This window comes from Cololabis saira, chromosome 17 (genome assembly GCF_033807715.1).
Source record: "Cololabis saira isolate AMF1-May2022 chromosome 17, fColSai1.1, whole genome shotgun sequence".
Classification (NCBI taxonomy): domain Eukaryota; kingdom Metazoa; phylum Chordata; class Actinopteri; order Beloniformes; family Belonidae; genus Cololabis; species Cololabis saira.
In genome coordinates this window covers 9405251-9424131 of record NC_084603.1, presented here as the reverse complement: position 1 = coordinate 9424131, position 18881 = coordinate 9405251, and the positions used below count along the sequence as shown (strand labels likewise).

General features: G+C 40.6%; 1 protein-coding gene across 2 annotated transcripts in view; it reads left to right on the top strand.

Moving 5' to 3' along the window:
* The first annotated feature begins 18 nt into the window (after positions 1-18).
* Positions 19-18881, top strand: part of heatr5b (HEAT repeat containing 5B) — a 19661-nt gene continuing 798 nt past the window's right edge. The window contains exons 1-36 of one of the 2 annotated variants that reach the window (XM_061745527.1): positions 19-86; positions 1424-1587; positions 1695-1906; positions 2544-2652; positions 2794-2943; positions 3375-3546; positions 3665-3822; positions 3912-4161; positions 5826-5981; positions 6435-6685; positions 6843-6954; positions 7040-7192; positions 7283-7382; positions 7505-7614; positions 7716-7879; positions 8045-8220; positions 8359-8464; positions 8556-8746; positions 8885-9044; positions 9167-9356; positions 10202-10371; positions 10467-10614; positions 10704-10883; positions 11000-11254; positions 11854-12035; positions 12144-12212; positions 12952-13131; positions 13217-13457; positions 13905-14141; positions 14346-14473; positions 15664-15808; positions 15968-16240; positions 16457-16681; positions 16801-16952; positions 17079-17292; positions 18008-18881. The exon at positions 18008-18881 is cut by the window's right edge and continues 798 nt beyond it. In XM_061745527.1, the coding sequence (XP_061601511.1) occupies positions 1462-1587; positions 1695-1906; positions 2544-2652; positions 2794-2943; positions 3375-3546; positions 3665-3822; positions 3912-4161; positions 5826-5981; positions 6435-6685; positions 6843-6954; positions 7040-7192; positions 7283-7382; positions 7505-7614; positions 7716-7879; positions 8045-8220; positions 8359-8464; positions 8556-8746; positions 8885-9044; positions 9167-9356; positions 10202-10371; positions 10467-10614; positions 10704-10883; positions 11000-11254; positions 11854-12035; positions 12144-12212; positions 12952-13131; positions 13217-13457; positions 13905-14141; positions 14346-14473; positions 15664-15808; positions 15968-16240; positions 16457-16681; positions 16801-16952; positions 17079-17292; positions 18008-18315 (6153 nt within the window). In that variant the 5' untranslated portion in view covers positions 19-86; positions 1424-1461 and the 3' untranslated portion in view covers positions 18316-18881. Of the gene's footprint in view, positions 87-1423; positions 1588-1694; positions 1907-2543; positions 2653-2793; positions 2944-3374; positions 3547-3664; positions 3823-3911; positions 4207-5825; positions 5982-6434; positions 6686-6842; positions 6955-7039; positions 7193-7282; positions 7383-7504; positions 7615-7715; positions 7880-8044; positions 8221-8358; positions 8465-8555; positions 8747-8884; positions 9045-9166; positions 9357-10201; positions 10372-10466; positions 10615-10703; positions 10884-10999; positions 11255-11853; positions 12036-12143; positions 12213-12951; positions 13132-13216; positions 13458-13904; positions 14142-14345; positions 14474-15663; positions 15809-15967; positions 16241-16456; positions 16682-16800; positions 16953-17078; positions 17293-18007 lie in introns of both variants that reach the window. The other variant, XM_061745526.1, reaches the window with a different exon arrangement.

Sequence of the window (18881 nt, the reverse complement as noted above, 5' to 3'; positions counted from 1 at the left end):
TAGTTATTGGTATGGTTTCACACCGGAAACACTTCACTGCAACACTGCCGATATTCGTCGTCATTCATCTTGTGTCACCGAAACAGGTAGAATAAGTCATTTTGTTCCCTATTCTCCATATGTCAGGGATTTGTTTTTGATTATGTGTCTTTGTAACATCTGAACGTCTTAAAACACGCCAATAGACAGTTATAGTCGTGTGTTTGTGAGTGTGTAGCTAGAGCTAGCTGGGGCTGCTATCCGCCTAGAAAACACCAGCGACAACTTTACACAGCTTTTCAATATACTACATATAAACACGCCACCCAAACAAAATACAGGTATTTAAAGCATGGGAAGATCCTAAGCTTCTACTATAAACCACTCAGGTGATGATCAGTGTGGTTGGGTGTTAGAGAAGAGGCTTTTAATGACAAGTACAACATTTCACTGGCTTCAGTTCCTTTTTAAATGTGTTTATAACTGTCCTCCATATTTAAAAGAACTCATGATTTCATATAACTCTCCATACTCACTCAGACATATGAATTTTCCTTTTTTCTTTGTTCCTAGAATTTCAAAAGAGGTTGATAAAAGATCATTTCATGTTAAAGCTCCATCAGATTGGAATAATCTTCCTCTCTTTTTGCGTTCTATTACCCATTTTCATTGTTTTAAGTTGTCATTACACTCTCATCTCAAAACAAATTGCCTACGTTTTTAATTTATTTGTGTATTTTTTGTCCTTTTTTCTATTTTTTTTTCTCTCTGTTATGTTATATTTATCTCATTGTTCCGTTTATTCAATTAGTCTATTTTGTAACTAGACTGTCTCAGAAAATTAGAATATTGTGATAAAGGTCTTTATTTTCTGTAATGCAATTAAAAAAAACTAAGATGTCATACATTCTGGATTCATTACAAATCAACTGAAATATTGCAAGCCTTTTATTATTTTGATTCCAGAATGTATGACATTTTTGTTTTTGTAATTGCATTACAGAAAATCACAATATTCAAATTTTCTGAGACAGTCCTGTATGTGGGTAAGGGTGAGCAAGATGTCTGTGATTGTTTTATGTCATGTATGTCTATACCAGGGTTCTCCAACCCTGGTCCTGGAGAGACCTATCCAGCATGTTTTAGGTGTCTCCCTGCATGAACACACCTGATTCTAATCAATGGTCGTTATTAACTTGTCATCAAGGTCTGGACAGTTCTGTTGTTGACACAGCTCCTTGTATCATGGTGTGTTGAAGCAGGGAAAGATCTAAAACATGCTGGATAGGTGCTCTCCTGGACCAGGGTTGGAGACCCTTGATCTATACTGTAATGTGATATATTGTAATGTTGTATGTTTTCTTGGGACCCCCTTGAAAATGAGATGGCACATCTCAAGGGGCTTTCCTTTAATAAATTCTGAAAAGTCCATATAACATTGCAGAGAAGAGGGAGGACAGCACCGTGTTCAAGGGTCCTGTCATGGAGCTGGCTCACAGCCTGCTGCTCAATGAAGATGCTTTGGCTCAGATCACTGAAGCAAAGAGGCCGGTCTTCATCTTCGAGTGGCTTCGCTTCTTAGATAAAGTGCTTGTGGCTGCTAATAAGGTGACTAATTTAACTTCTTTTTTCTTTATATCTTTGATTTATTGACTTATTTTGAGTTGGGTGCTTTTAGAAGCATTGGGTGACTTTGTTTTGCATTCGAATGGCAGGTGGATGTGAAGGAGAAGCAGAAGAAGCTGGTGGAACAGCTGACAGGACTAATAAGCAGTGCACCGGGGCCACCAACCAGAAAACTGCTGGCTAAAAATCTAGCTACTCTCTACAGCATTGGTGACACCTTCACCGTTTTCCAAACGTTGGATAAATGCAATGAAATCATTAAAAGCAAAGATGACACACCCACATACTTGCCAACAAAACTGTAAGTTGCCATTTACTCAAAGTATGTATTTTCCTGGGATATGTGTACAGTAACTCTGCTTATTAATGTTTGATCCTGAACATTTTCTCAAAATGTTCAGCTATATTTTCAGATTTTCTGGCATATGCAGTATGCAGATCCACCTTCAAGAGTATTAGCAGCTAAGATTAACATTAATCTGTAGAATTACGTTTCATGTTTAAAAGGGAGGATTAAGTTTAAATGAGCACGTAGCCTGTATATGTTCTTACTAGCTTTAATGGACTCTGACAGTGGATGAAGCTACATCACTGCAGGGTTTAATCCATCATTCATTTATTCCTGGTTGTTTCTGTAGACATGCAGAAATGATCTGGTGAGCATAAAGGGGCAATAAACCTTCATGCTACTGCCTCAGTGTTTTAGAACAGTTAATCACATCTCCATAGCTGTGAAATTCAAATATAATTCACTACAATGTCAGTCTCTAATTATCAAAACTACTTTGTTTTTTTTTCCAAGAACACTCACCTGAAAAAAAAAAAAAAAAACATTATCGGGAGTTCAGTGTATTCAGATTATTCAATATACATTTTCCTTTTGAAGTATTTTCATGATTAATGCTAAGATCATGTTGTTTTTCACACTTTTCTTGCAGTGCTGCAGTGGCATGTGTTGGAGCTTTTTATGAGAAGATGGGCCGGATGCTGGGGAGCTCCTTTCCTGACACCATTAATAATCTTCTGAAGGCACTAAAGAGCGCAGAGGTATTGCTTTTAACAGCATGACATTTGAACACTTTTATATCAGTGCATTCAGCTGAATTGTCTGCAGAACTCTAGAAGACATCTTGAAGACATTTTGTAGCTGACATTTATTTTGATACTTTTATATCCAACTTCCTCTAGTCCCAAGGCAGAGCGGAGATCCTTCTCAGCCTGCAGAAAGTGCTGAGTGGACTGGGTGGAGCTGCAGCTTCGTGTCACAGAGATATCTACAAGAATGCCCGCTCTCTACTCACAGACAGGTCCATGGCAGTCCGCTGCGCTGTAGCAAAGGTCGGTCTTGAAAGAGCGCTTGAACAGTGGCAGTCAGTCTGCAGATCCTCTACCCTAAAACTGTCCCTGCTTGAGAATTTAGAAGTTTTTATCTTAATCTTTGTAATTTGTTGACGTCTGTTTATTAGCAGGTCTTGCTCTTGCCATAAGATGATTTTTGGTGTCACACTTTAGACTGCAGAGAGATAAATAATGCAAAATAGTGTTACGCACATTGGAGGTGAAGCACCTTTATATTTTTGTTGTGTCCACAAACTCAGGTTGTTACACAAAAATGTCACCCTTTTACTTCTTATGAAAGATAACTTCCTGATGTCAGGAGACAAGGCTCTAGTTGTCTTCAACACATTTTGCAATGATATGTGTAATAAGCTGAGCTAAACGTACAACTTAACGGGAGCATCCCATCTTTATTGTTCTCGTCCTATCAGTGCCTGTTGGAGCTGCAGAATGAGGCCGTATTCATGTGGACCACAGAACTTGAGAACATGGCCACTTTGTGTTTCAAAGCCTTGGAAGGGTCCAACTATGGTGTTCGGGTTGTAGTGGCTAAACTGCTGGGGACAGTCATGGCCACTGCACTGATGCCTAAACAAGCTGCTGGTGGGTCAATTAGATGACTTATATGGAATTCATGTTAGGCTATATTCAATTAAAGACAGTTGTGTACCACTTCTGTTCTTCGTCACCATCCCAAACATTATTATTTTTTTATCCACAGTGATGCGTCAGAATGTGAAGCGGGCCACACTGGAGGAGGTGCTGGAGCTGATGGCCACAGGCTTTTTACGTGGTGGATCTGGCTTCCTGAAGAGCGGAGGGGAGATGCTGAAGGGCGGGGGCTCTGTCAGCAGGGAGGTGCGAGTGGGTGTCACACAGGTGAGACTTACTCTCAGACATCATAAAAATCCCAGCCAGTTTTGTCCGATTCATCCAACTAATTGATAGTCGTGCTCCTCTCTCCTCAGGCTTACGTTGTGTTTGTGACAACACTCGGTGGTCAGTGGCTGGAGCGCAACTTTGCTACGTTCTTGTCCCACGTTTTGGACCTAGTGTCTCATCCACGGGCCACACAGACACATGTTGAGGCTGTGTACTCACGCCGCTGTGTCTCCTTCATGCTGCGCGCTACCCTGGGGGGCTTACTTGGAGAGAAAGCGCAAATTGCAGCTGGCAAAGAAATCTGCCAAGCCATCAGCAAGCAAATGAGGGCTGTGGGTAAGGAGGATGGGGGGGAAATATCACGGTTCAGAGCATTACAGAGTAAGTACTCATCCATCATTATCATTTCAAATCCACTCTTCATTGAGTTTCTAAAATTCTTGCATGCATTGTGCTTGCGTTGGGCTTTATTTTCTATCTGGTGTGGTAGTGGATTTCCATCTTGCTTTCTGCCCTCACTTTTCAGTCATCTCTTTTTAACCACAAGCATCATCTTAACATTTGTAACATCAACCCACAGCAGTCTAGCTTGTGAATGACTCATTCTTGCATTATTGCATAGCCACATGGCTTTTTGCCCATGACTCTCATCCTCTATTGTTGCCTTACAATCTTTAAGTAGATTGTATTTTGCTAATATTGATATCTGGCTTACAACAGCCCTCAAAAAATGCATGACTTTAAATTAACAAATTTATAAGCAGAAGGAGGTTTTCCTGAAGCAACATCATACTATATTTACAAGTTTATCACCAGATTTTCCATTTTCTCTGCTTCACAACATCACATGAATAATTTTTCCAATCATTTGTATCTCATTCAAATAGGATGATTCTTACTCTGATTTGCTTTGCAACCTTTAAACCGATGTAAACTATGTCAGAGGACAACATGTTCTTTTTCATGTTCAGACACAATTTGAAAAATATGTTGAATGTTGGTGTCTGATTCGTCATTGTTCACTCTCTACTTGCTGCTGTAGCTTTTCCGAACAGCTGGATCTGTGAGACTTCTTGAAATGAAAATTTGACAAATGTCTGTGGCTGAATTTAACAGGAAAACATGATAGCTGGAGCCGTTGTAGAGGTTGGACTTCCCGGTGTATGTCCCCCTCTCTAGTCAACAGTTGGCTCCCAGCGTATGAAACAAAATAATCGCCACAGTTCAAGAAGCAGCTTTAAATCAGTTATTTGATTAATCTGATTGATGTTTTCCTGTGTGTGACCTTTCTTGGTGGTTGCCTTTTTAGAGCTTGGAGGTTTTCATTTCTAGATGAATCATGATTGCACATCCTCAAATCTATTTTCACATATATCCTTTGATATAAATACTGCTATTATAATTTCCTGTATTTATTTTTGTGCCAAAAAACCTCCAGAGCTCTTATATTTTCACATACAGTTAAGATCAGAAGTATTTAGACACTGACACTTGTTGTGACAAAGACTACAATTTAATCAAGACTGTTGCTTAAAAACCTCTTTCATGAACAACTTAAAGTTCTTAAGTTAAATCCAAGCATACTAAATAACAAACATTGTGTCAGTGTCCATATAATTCTGCACTTAACTCTATAACCAAGTTCTGTATTTTAAAGTAAGATATTCTGTAAATGCAGAACTTAAGAGAGAAATGTGTGACAGCAATGGATGGCCTAAGGTGGTCAGTTATCTTTTTACAAATTATAAAATGTTTATTTGGTAGTACCTATGGAGTATGAGTATTTTTTTTAAAGAAAATACAAATTATGTTTTAAAAACTTCTGTTTCTGTTGATTGTGAGCCACTTCATCCATCAGTGCTGTTCACATTCTGAATTAGCAAATACTAAATATGAGTATATCTTAGACGTGTTTGACAGTGACTTGAAAAATGTTTGAAGTTTGAATTGTTTACTCACACGCCCTCGCTCGTTTCTCTCTACCCGCCATGTTTTTCCAGAAGCTGTAGTGAATGATATCAGTGGTGAGAATAAGGCGGGGGCGGCCGACGTCTCTGCCAGTCAGCACGTTATGGTTTGTGCCCTCAAAGAGCTCGGAAGTTTAGTTCAGAGCTTGAGTGCCACCGCTTCCCCTCTCATCCAGGAGCCATCTGTTGGTGAGATAAACTACATCAAAAAGGGACTTGTATTATTTAAATAAATTACATTCAAAAGTACAATATTACATTCAAAAGTACAATTTAAAGCCTGCATGATAAGTAAATATAATGAAATATGTTAGTTGAGTTTGATTGACATACCCATAGGCGGCGGTAATTTAATTTTAATTTAATTTAATTTTAGTTTTTTTATTCACTTAGTTGTTGTTTTTTATTATTAGTATTTTTAATTTATGTTATTTGTGAAGTTATTTCTTGGAAAAAGGGGCAGATCAGATAAGATTCTTCTTCTTTCTGCTCCCTTTTCATTCACAATTTAAGAACATTTGTATTTGTATTTGTATTGAATTATTATTTTTTTTTTTAATGAAATAAAGAATAAAATGAAATGAAATGAAAATAAATAAGAATTTAGACTGATGGCTCCATATTCCATGTCCTCCACTCCAGGACTTCTTGAAACCGTAACCTCAGTGCTGCTGCACCCAAGCATGGCAGCACGTTTGGCGGCTGCTTGGTGCCTGCGCTGCGTTGCGGTAGCGCTGCCCTATCAGCTGTCTCCACTGCTTGAACGCTGTGCAGAGAGAATCAACAACCTGAAAAGCTCACCTGAGGCTGTAAGCGGCTACAGCTTTGCAATGGCAGCTCTGCTAGGTGGAGTGCACCAGTGTCCCCTGGGTATCCCTCACTCTAAAGGCAAGGTGTGTAGTATAAGAGGGTAATATTATTATTATTGTTTGTTTTTTGTGTTTTCTATCTGTGTTTTAGGCCAGTATGCAAATATCAGTCTTGATTGACGTTCTCTGCTTGCTTCATTGGATAAATGGTGGAAAAATGGTTGTTTTTCTGTCCCTGTAGTTGGTGGTGAGCATAGCTGAAGATCTCCTGCGTACAGCTGCTCAGAATAGCCGGCTCTCGCTGCAGCGCACGCAAGCTGGATGGCTGCTGCTGGGGGCCCTCATGACACTGGGTAAGTCTTCCTGATGGGTGTCCTCCCTCTGTCCTCCCTCTCACCACCGACATGATAACAACATTGTGTTTGCTGATGTTCCCAGGTTCCTCCCTGGTGCGGTACCATCTCCCTAAAATGCTGCTGCTGTGGAGGAACGTGTTTCCTCGCTCCCAGAAGGAGCTGGAGGCAGAAAAGGCCAGAGGAGATTCCTTCACATGGCAGGTCACCCTGGAGGGCCGAGCCGGAGCACTGTGTGGTAAAAAGAAACTCCTGATCTGTAAACATGCACACGACCTAAAATGTCAGTATGTTCAATTCTTACCATCACTTTTCCTTTCTTGTGTAGCCATGCGTAGCTTTGTGGCTCACTGTCCCGAGCTTCTCACAGAAGATGTGATCCGCAGGCTCATGACTCCCATTGAATGTGCCATGACCATGATGTCTCAGTGAGTGTGATGCTTTTAAGTTGAATAACTCATGGTATTTTGTCTTCTGCTTAGTTACCTGGGGTGATCTTTTCTTGCATACTATTTCTGATGATTGTGATATTTTTTACTTTTTGTTTCAGTGTCCCTGCCATTATTAAAGTCCATGGCGCTCACCTAAAAGCAAGTGCAGCAATGGTGAGGCTCAGGTTGTACGACATCTTGGCTCTGTTGCCTCCTAAGACTTATGAAGGTATTACTGTCGCTTCTGGATTATTATTGTTTTTACAGAGGATTTATAAGAAATCATGGTCTGTGTAAAGTGTTTTGAGATCTTTCATTATCCTTTTTCAGGCAGTTTCAATGCTCTTCTAAGGGAGCTGGTGGCAGAGTTTACTTTGACTGACAACTCAGCCAACACCACCACCTCTTTGCTGCGGTCTCTGTGTCACTATGATGACAGCGTGCTCATGGGCTCCTGGTTACAGGAAACGGACCACAAGTCCATCGAGGATCAAGTTAGTTACAGTTATATTATATATATGTGGATGCTTTGTGTGGGGTTGTGTTTATACAAAGTATATCCTCTTTTTCTGCATGTTCAATCAATTTAGTTTTACAGTTTCTTGGGCACTGGGTAATGTTTAGTCGGAACTGATGGTGTTAATATTGTTCTTAAATAGCTGCAGCCCAACAGCGCATCTGGCAGCGGCGCTCTGGAGCACGATCCCTCATCAATTTATCTGCGTGTTCCTGTTGGTGAGGCCATCCCAGGACCTCTACCTTTGGGTGTGTCGGTCATAGATGCTTCAGTCGCCCTGTTTGGCGTGGTTTTCCCTCACGTCTCCTTTAAACACAGGTAAGCAGATCAGTTGTTGCTGTGAAAATATTAAAATTGGTTTTAATTCTTAAAATTAACACTTACATTTTTTTTGGTTAAACAATTTTACAAATTAGTTGTGTTATTGCCTCAGAAGTGACTTTGTGTGTAATGAAGGTTGCAGATGCTAGACCACTTTGCAGAGTGCATAAAGCAGGCGAAAGGCGTCCGACAGCAGGCAGTCCAGCTAAACATCTTTACTGCAGTGCTTAGTGCCCTCAAGGTAAGGATACGGTCACAATATCCTGTTCAATAACAAATGTGGTGGTTGTACACATAAATGTAAATCTGTATCTGTTCCTTCCTCACTGAAGGGTTTGGCTGAGAACAAAAGCACTCTGGGCCCAGAGGAGGTGCGTAAGTCGGCCCTGGCCCTGGTGATGGGAGCTTTGGACAATCCCAATCCTATTCTGCGCTGTGCTGCTGGAGAGGCTCTGGGCAGGATGGCTCAGGTGGTGGGAGAAGCCACTTTCATTGCCAGAATGGCACAGACTAGCTTTGACAAGTAATAATATTGTATTATTATTATTATTATTATTATTATTATTAAACACATGCTCCACTCCGCAAATAAGAAGTCTGTTAACTTTTCAATCAGTTCCATCGTTGGCTTTATTCATGTGGTTCATTTCTCTTTTTCCAGACTGAAGTCAGCCCGTGATGTAGTTTCAAGGACGGGCCATTCACTGGCTCTTGGCTGTCTGCATCGATATGTTGGAGGAATTGGGTCGGGCCAGCACCTAAAGACTAGTGTCAGCATCCTGTTGGCTCTGGCCCAAGATGGATCTTCTCATGAAGTTCAGGTATACTCAATTTAAATACATTTTGAAATGCATTTATTGTTTGTCCACTTTGTTTGATACTAAATTGCTTTCTTTTTTGTGTCTTTTTTCTTATCTCTTCTCCTTTTTTTTCCTCTCCAAAGACATGGGCTCTGCACTCCCTGGCTCTTATTGTGGATTCCAGCGGCCCCATGTACAGAGGCTACGTGGAGCCCACACTGTCCCTGGTGCTCACCCTGCTCCTCACCGTGCCCCCGTCTCACACAGAAGTACATCAGTGTTTGGGACGCTGCCTAGGAGCTCTCATCACCACTGTAGGACCAGAATTACAGGGTAACCGTGGCGGAGAACAAATCACAACTCTCCCTGAATAACTTTTGATTTTAGTTGAGTCACATTTGTAAAAGCAGTGCAGTGTAGCCTGAAAAACGGATTGATTAGTCTTATTCTAAACCTTTATACCTTTTCTATGACTTTAATGGAAAATGTCATGAAAATCAAGAGAAATGAGAAGGGGAATTCTTAGAGATGTTACAAAAGATAGGGGCACTTTTATGCCAGAATGTTTTATAAAGAGCCACTGAATCTTCTTTACTGACCATTTACACAAATCATTTGATGGTTACCATGACTGTCATTTAAATACTTCACAAGAAGCACTGATTCTTCCACTAAAGCTACATTAACAGTCAACGTAGGAGGTCTGATGGAAACCTGGTATCTGACCACTGATTTCAAGTTGTATTTTTCTTCTGTTCTGCTGTTCATGCAGCTATTTTCAAAATTCCAGCACAGGAAATAGAAACTTCCAAACAAACAAGCTACACATAGATTATGGCAAGTTTTAATGAAGGTTTGTGTGGTGAAATGAGGGGTTGTATCTAGAAGGGGTATATTAGCATTTCTCGACTAGCAGGAACTGTTACTGCACCACCCAAGATGGGTGCACTGATTTGTAGAAGAAAAAAAAAAGAAGAAAAGCTTAAATGGTTTTTCCTGTATGCCAGTAATTATTCCAGTGCTTATAAAACTCAGAGAGCCATCTGAATACACAATGTATGCAGGTCACTGATGCACACTGGGGGGAAAATAGTGGATTCTCTAATTGCTAAAAGGATGTTTCTGCCTGAATTCTTCTCTTTAAAAAAAAAAAAAATCAATGTCATTGGCTCTACCAGGAAATGGAGCCACTATTTCCACCATCCGCTCGTCCTGCCTGGTTGGTTGTGCCATCATGCAGGATCACTCTGACTCCCTCGTCCAGGCAGCTGCCATTTCATGTTTGCAGCAGCTGCACATGTTCGCTCCTCGACATGTCAACCTGTCCAGTCTCGTGCCCTGTCTCTGTGTAAGACATAACACATTTAAGAATGAAGGTACACGTTTTGTGGTTTGGGATCATTTTAGTCATGATTTCTTACTCTTGATACGGGATCACCGCAGGTCCACCTGTGCAGCTCTCACCTGTTGCTGCGTCGCGCTGCCGTGGCCTGTCTACGGCAGCTCGTCCAGAGAGAAGCCGCGGAGGTCTGTGAGTATGCCATGAGTCTGGCAAAGAGAGCAGGAGACAACAAAGACAACACTGCCATCAGTGAGTACATATCATGCACATCAGAAGATCATTCAGTTTGATTGACTTCTCTGACACACTGAGACTCTTGTTGTGTGGACTTGGTGTAGATCTGAACATCACAGAGACTGGTCTGGAGGGCGTTCTGTTTGGCATGCTGGATCGGGAGACAGACAGGAAACTGTGCTCCGACATACATGACACACTGGGCCATATGCTGTCATCTCTTGCTGTGGAAAAGCTTTGTCATTGGCTGAAACTTTGCAAAGATGTCCTTGCAGCAACTACAGGTAAATACACACAAAGACAAAACGAGAATCTAAATCTTCTCTTTGTAAATTGATGAAAGGTTATTTCCTCTGGAAAACAACATTTGCATCATGAATGTGTCCATCTCCTCTTTCAGATGTAGGGGGAGCTGTTACATTCGAAGTGGAAAAGGATGAGGAAGACTCTGAGAAAAAAGATGAGATGGATGATGACACTATGTTCACAGGCCTGGGAGAAGATGACAAGTCCAAGCCGTCTGTGGCGCCGCGCTGGGTGACGCGAGTGTTTGCCGCGGACTGTTTGTGTCGCATCATTATGTTATGTGAGAATGTAGACAAAGCACACTTTGACCTGGCAGCTGCACGGTCTGCTAAAGCCAAGAATCCCAAAGGTATCTTAACTATGCTGTCGGACTTGTTCAGAGCACTTAAAGAGTTGTAGCTGATTTAGGCCTCTTGATCTTTGTCTGTACAGTTAGATTTGTGAAAAGATGGGGAAAAAAACAAACAAACGCATATATCAAGAGATGAGTTAACAAAAGCTTGAGAGATTTCCACTGGGATTGATAATATGACTTGTATCTATATTAGTTTATCCAAAAATAAGTAAATATACTATTGTCCAAACAGACACAGCATGACGTAGGGTTTTTGTATCTAAAAATAACGGATAAATTTAGCGACAAAGATCGAGCGACTGTTTTTGATGTTCTTGTCGATGTGTCTGCCTAATCCACTTTAAGGGTGTGTTTTAGTTCAAACCTAATTTAATAAGTCACCGCAGGCAAACGCCAACCGAGGAAGTTAAAGCACAAACCTCTGAAATCAATGACTGAAAAAAGTTCAAATTAGCTAAACTGTTTTGAAATTCTATTTCTTTGATTTATTAATGTAGCTGCTCACTTAGGTCATGTTCCTAACAGTGTTTATAAATAGTTTTCTCTTCGTCACCCAGTTGCTATTGCTTATCTTCCCATCTTTGTCCATTCAGGAGATCTGTTGGTGCTCCATTTGTCTGACCTCATCCGCATGGCCTTCATGGCAGCCACAGACCACAGCAACCAGCTGAGGATGGCCGGCCTGCAGGCCCTGGAAGACATCATTAAAAAGTTTGCGTCCGTACCGGAGCCTGAGTTCCCTGGCCATGTCATCCTGGAACAATACCAAGCCAATGTCAGTTTGAAAATTACATTTCCTTATTCTGAAAAAGTTCCAAGTCACTACATTCACTCAAAAAAAGGGAAATTAACATAAAAAGTGAATCATGTGCTGATCACCTAGGTTGGAGCTGCTCTCAGACCTGCATTTTCACCTGATACACCATCTGACATAACAGCTAAGGCATGCCAGGTAAGACACTGTACTTGTTTAATAAATATTTGTTTGCTATGATCCTCATTTTATATCCCAGTTTCAGACTATAGAAAGATTTTTGCACGTAGCAACTAGCTTAGTTTGTATTGTAGTGTCTACAATCCTCACATATTGTATCTTTATTTATGGCACATCTCTGTAGAATGGTGTCAGTGTGCATAAGATTAGATAACTAATTAGTTACAATTTCCATGAAGTCAGCCGTGTCAGTTTCCTGGGCTTAATGTGAATTGATTTATTGATGATTATGAATGATAAGTCAACATTGATATCAGGAGTATTGGGGGGGGGGGGGGGGGGGAAATATTTATTTTTGGGCCCCTTAGTGTTTGTGTTTGGGAGTCAGGTAACTCAGAAAGTTACATTTAACATAACCCAATAGTTAATTAAACAAACTGGTTACAGTTATTAAACACTTTATCCACGTATAACTCTTTGAAGACAGACTGCCCTTGGCTTCCTGACACTCAAATAGCAGCTATCCCCAGAGGGGTGTAATCTTATAATTATGTGCTCCACTTTTACAGCTCTATGTGCTCCACTTTCTCTGGCTTGTTTATTAATAAATGTTCTTTGATATTCTCAGTTTTTTTAACAACAAGATTATTAATATTAAGTTAAGTTCTTGAGTTGTGAGAGAACTAATAAATTAAAAAAAGAAATCTAAGCTCATTGTTAGTTTTAATGGATTACGATGACGTCTGTGTGTCCACAGGTGTGTAGCACATGGATTGGTAGTGGCGTAGTCAGTGACTTGAATGACCTGCGGCGAGTCCACAACCTGCTTGTGTCATCGCTGGACAAGGTGCAGGCTGGGAAGGGCTCGTCCAGTCAGCTGTACAGCGAGAGTGCCACCACAATGGAGAAACTGGCCGTTCTAAAGGCCTGGGCTGAGGTGAGACGGAAGAGCATCACAGCGGGCGGCATTTGTTAAACGGCAAACCCTGTACATGACAGATGGCTTTTTTGTTTTCATTCAGGTGTATGTAGTGGCAATGAAGATAAAAAAAGAAGCAGAGTCCATGCCTGCTAAACCTGTCAAAAGTGGAGATGAAGATGAGGATGATGACGACCTGGGCGCTGATGTTCTCCCTCCTGACAGTCTCATCACCTTAGTGCAGCCAGAGCTGCCATCGCTGAGTCGTCTGTGGCTGGCTATGCTGCGAGACTACGCACTGCTCACGCTGCCTGCTGAGTTCTCCAGTCAGCTCCCACCCGATGGTACGAAACAGATTTCTGCTGTTTCACTCTCATCTCAGCTGCTGCCTGTCTTGGCCAAAGCATTTAAAAAAAAAGAGAATTTAAATCTCAGGAGACCCTTTCTTAAAGTTTCCTGGTTAATTCGCACCTTCGCTTCAGTCTGATATTGTTGTATTTGCACCGGAACCTTTTAATATGGTTTCCTAATGCAGGTTTGTTTTGACTTATTTGCTTCATGTTTGCTTTCACAAAGTTGAGATTTATCTGAGGGAACTACAGGAGAAACAATCAAAAGTCTTTATTTTTATTATAAAGTTCTTTGTTGGAGCTGTAGGGTTAGACTTTCCTTTTTAATGTTTACCAAAGGGTAATGCAATTGTATAAAGATGTTGTGCAATAGCATTTTAAATTCTGTTTCTCTGAATTAAAAAAGAGAGAAGAAAGTAACTTTTTTCCATCTGTGTTTAGGTGGAGCATTTTATACTCCTGAGACGATAGATACGGCAAGGCTCCACTACCGCAGCTCCTGGGCTCCTGTCCTGCATGCAGTGGCCCTCTGGCTGAACAGCACCGGGTTTGGAGTAGCTGAAGATCAAGAGGAGGTCTCATCAGCTCCCTCCAAGGCTCCTAGTCTCCCTCAGGGAGGCTCATCCACAACCAAGACCTTTGAGGAATCGGTCAAAGACAGGCTGCATCTAATGCTGGGTAAAGAACCTCAAAGCCGTCACACGTGCTCTAAAGCTGTGAAGTCAACACAGAGGTTCGCTAGAAGAAATTAAAAGGGCATTTTGCTTTTTGTTGCTCACTATCATGGCTCTACTTGGTGTCTGCCTTTTTTATGAAATGGTGGTAAAAGTTAATAATATCTGAACAAACATTGAAGTAGATTGTTTTTATTTTGTCTCTCAGGCGTCAGTATCGAGTTTCTCTGCTTCCCCCGACCAGAGGAGCCGATTGAACATGTGATGTCCTGCCTGCACGCCCTGTGCACTCTGCTAGACTCCCCTTGTGCTAAGAAGTATATTGCAGAAGACCAGGTAAAGAGGACTACTGTACGGTGGAAGTACCAGAACAGTAGATTTGAATTATTCAAAATAATTACTAGTTTATACAGGTGTATACGTATATTCCTTATTTGCATAAACAAAGTCCCACAAAGCAATCTTGTAAAAAAGAGTATCCAGAAAAAAAAAAAACTCCACGATTAGGTGAGACTGATAACTTATACAGAGAATTATTATTTTGTTATAGCTGCTAAATGTGGCTTTACAAGCTATTGAATCCTGGGGTTCCCTTTGTTTTTCTCACACTTCTTTTGCGTTTTGACCTAGTTTTTGTCAAATAAACAATTAGTGTTATGCTATATAGTGTTGTTCCTTTAAGATTATGTTTACCTAATATTATGTAAAACTTTAAAATTCGAAGAGTTTTTCTTTTTTTCCATGATTGTACAAGAAGTGTTTGAAATACAATAAACAGTAGTCAACATTTAAAGTGGATCAAAACATACATGTTACATGTCACGCAAAAATTTTGATCAATATCTGCTCTTTTCAGAAATATTTTGATCCACTTCAAATGTCGACTGCTGTACTTACAAATAAAGAAATAACATGTTAGATTTAGTAACTGTATGTATATATACATGTTGTCTTAAGACTTAAGCCTCCATTAAACCTTTGCACAACACAGTTTTTGATGTGCTGCTGAATTCATATCCATCAATTGTAGCAGAAAGAAGGTTATAGAAAATTGTAGAAACGTGTGTATTAGTGGAGCATTTTGAAATGGGACACGTCTCTGTCGGCATATTTCAAAATGTGGGCTTCCGAGGATCCAGACCTGGAATTGGGACACAAGTGACATTTCACAGTTTTATTGATTCCTTTTTAAAGACTGAGACCTTTTTAAATGGCAAAAAGTCAAATTGGACTTTCATTTTTGCTTCTATGAAAATGCAAAATAATTAAAAAGTAAAGAAATGTCAAATTCAGAATAATCCACATTTCAAAATATCTCCATAGTCTGTAACTCTTTGTAAAAACTGGCACATTTACTACTCTGACTAAACACCTTATTGTAAACCTGTTGGAGATAAGTGAGAACAAATGACCACCATGTTGCAGCGGATTAACTGAGTTATTTTTTTTTTTTTTTTTAATATCAGCGTTCACATTCATTGTTTATCACTGTGGCTTTACTGTAGTTTTTTCCCTCCTTGTTGTAGCTGCTGGCAGTGGAGCTCCTGAATGTGCTCCACAGGCTGCTGTTGACCCGAGATCCCTCTGCCGTCCAGCTCCAGGTCACTGCCGTTGTACAGGAGACGATCGGGGCTGCACAAGACCATCTGCAGCAACAGAGAGCCAATAACAGTCAGGATCAATGTTTACTTACTGTTTTTGTAATATTATTTACTGTTTCAGTATAATCTATATGAAGACTTGACATGAAATTTAACACCAGTTTCAGGTTTAATACATGCTGAGTCATGTGATAGTTTGAGTGATTTAGGTCACTGTTATTTTGCTCAGGCAAAGAGGAGGAGGGCGAGAAAGACTCTCAGCCCGACCTGGGAGAAGGGGGAGAAACGGGGGAGCTCGTCCCTGGCAAGTCTCTCGTTTACGCAGCCATGGAGCTTCTCGTTTTCATCCTGGTGCGCCACCTTCCTCAGCTCAACTCTCGTGTGAAGGAGTCGCCCAGCCACGCACCACTGAGGCCTCAGAAACTACCAGCAGAAAGTGCACGTCTGGTGGCAAACACAGTTTCCATCCTGGCAGAGCTGCCTTCGCTGTCCTCTGCCGCTGGTGAGGCCAAATGCACACCATGGAAATAAGACACAAACTAAGCAAACTTGTACTTTAATTATACACTGATTTATGCATACTTTTAAAATCCCTGACAAAGCAATGTATCGATGTCATAAACAGCTTTATGAATTTGTATAAGTGTTGATATTTGCAAGCCACTGTTATAACTATAAAATAATTGCCCATGTCTCCCAATGTCTTTTGCCTGAACAGGTGGCATGACCATCCTACCTACGGCGCTCTTCCTAATCACTGGGGTTCTGAGGGAAACTGCAATTAAGACTGCTGACAACTCTGTGCCTGCTCCTGTATCAGCCGCCCTGCAAGGCATCAAGACCATCATAACCTCGCCGATGGGCCGCGTAGAGAGCATTCAGACGCAGTGGACCAGCCTCGTGAGAAGCAGCCTGGCGTCTGTACTTGAGTATTCACAGCCAGGTAAACAAACACACACAGAAGATGACTTGGATCTCTGACATTTGTTAAGGATTAAGAAAAGAGTATAGCACTTTAGTTCAATAAAAGTAAGCGTGTGTTTTTTTTTTGCATTTTTCTAGATGAGTCCAGACCGGATATGGATGAGGTCAGCATGTTGACAGCCATCACGCTCTTCCTGCTGTCAGCCAGTAATGAACTTGTAGGAGTGATTGTCCTGCAGAACGGCTGCATGGACCGCTTCCGAAATGCCCTCAACTCAAGTGATCCCTGGGTAAGCGGCTTTGTGTATACACACAGGTTAAGATGCAAACTTTAAATGTCCGATTTAAAAAAAGCATTAAAGTATTTAAAAACGTGAGGCCCTAATAAATGAGAGATTTTATTCTTGTCTCCACAGGTTCAGGCCCGGTGTTACCAGTTGCTGATGTCAGTGTTTCAACACTCCAGCCGGGCGCTCTCCACTCCTTACATCCATGCCTTGGCTCCGCTCATGGTGGAGAAGCTGAAGGCGGTGGAGCGCAGCCGTCCGAGGACTGCTGCTGAACTGCAGGCTGTACAGGAGGGCATCCGGGTCTTGGAGAGCCTGGTTGGCATGGGAGAAGAGAAGAACCGTAAGTATGCCTCTGCCTAACAGTGCACTGTCGTATCATATTTGTCTTAGGAAAGTGTTTCGCTCCATTAAATTAGGTCTCTTAAAATATTTAGCTCAGTGCTTCTGCCTTCGTGCTTTCGAGAGGATGAATGCATTAGATGCTGGATTTAGAATCCCTGCACTGTTTTATCATCACTTTAAGTATTGGTTTTTGCATTGTGTTACATCAAACTGTACATCGGTGTGCTTTTAAATATAAATTACTATTCATTCACATGTGCAAAATGTTCTATAAAGTTTTTTTTGTGTGTTTTATGAAGCTGTGCTTTATTGTAGCTTCACTTTGTGTATGTTATTGAGTTTATTATTTACATGCAGCTTGTGCTCTGTTTTACATGGTGTTTATGGGAATCAATTACATTTTCATTGGCTGTGTCTAATGTTGAAAAATTATCAACAAACTCACCCATTTCTTGAGTAATGTCTTACTAACTTGGTTGAAAAGTCTGCAGAGATGACATGAACTGTTTCTTATTTCATTCCAAAACTTATATTACTTTCCTTCTCACAATGTCAGTCCATTATGTAGTCAAGCAGACATAATACAGATGGATTAAACACATTTTGTATTGTTTAGTCTTGGAAACAGTATGATGAAATTATCCCTTAGTCTTAGTTGTAATTACTAGTGTTTTGGGTAATTTAATTTTTTTAACATGTTATGTGTTCAATAGGAGTGCAGCTGCTGGCTCTTCTTGTACCAACTCTCATCTCCTACCTTTTGGATGAAAATGCCATCTCCTCAGCGCCCCAAGTCTCCAAAAACCTGCACGATTTTGCCCTTCAGAACTTAATGCGTATTGGCCCCCTCTATCCAGCTGCCTTCAAGATAGTAATTGGTGCAGCACCTGAGCTTAAAACCCGCCTGGAATCTGCTATACGGGCCAACCAGGCCAGCAGCAAAGCCAAAGCTGCAGCCAGGCTAGCTCAGCCAACTGTGCAGGCCGGGCCAACAATTAAACTCAAGACAAGTTTCTTCTGAGCACAACAACAAAAATGCACTCTACACTCTCAAGGCCGAGTTTTATGTTGGATTTTGGTTTGTCTTCTGTCATCATTGTCCTACTTGCCATATCTGTACCAATTTCAGCATATTAAATGTATTTATTTATTTTACAGCTCACCTTTGTTTTAGTAGATGAGTATTTTCTTTGAAGTATGAAAGGCAGTAGTGTAAATATTAAAGAAAAAACGACAAAACTTTGAATGTTCACTTTAAAATCTCATATTTTGATTTGGTGAATGTATCGCATACAAACTTGATCTCACCCCCAAGTCATTAACCCCACTTCTCAAAATATTATTTTTCAGCGTAATTTTCATTTTGATTTTGCATCATCTTAAGTGTGTCAGTCATTGCTTTTTCTTTATAAATCATGATTATGTTTCTTTAACGGAGATACTTCAGTACGCAGCCTCAGTAAGACATCTGTTGATTTCCAGTGGTAGTGTTTTTGTTTTCATTCATGTTTTATTTGAATTTTTTTTGCTTTTAATTATATTGTTAACATTCCTAATACAAACTGTAGAACAAAAGTAAGAAATGAA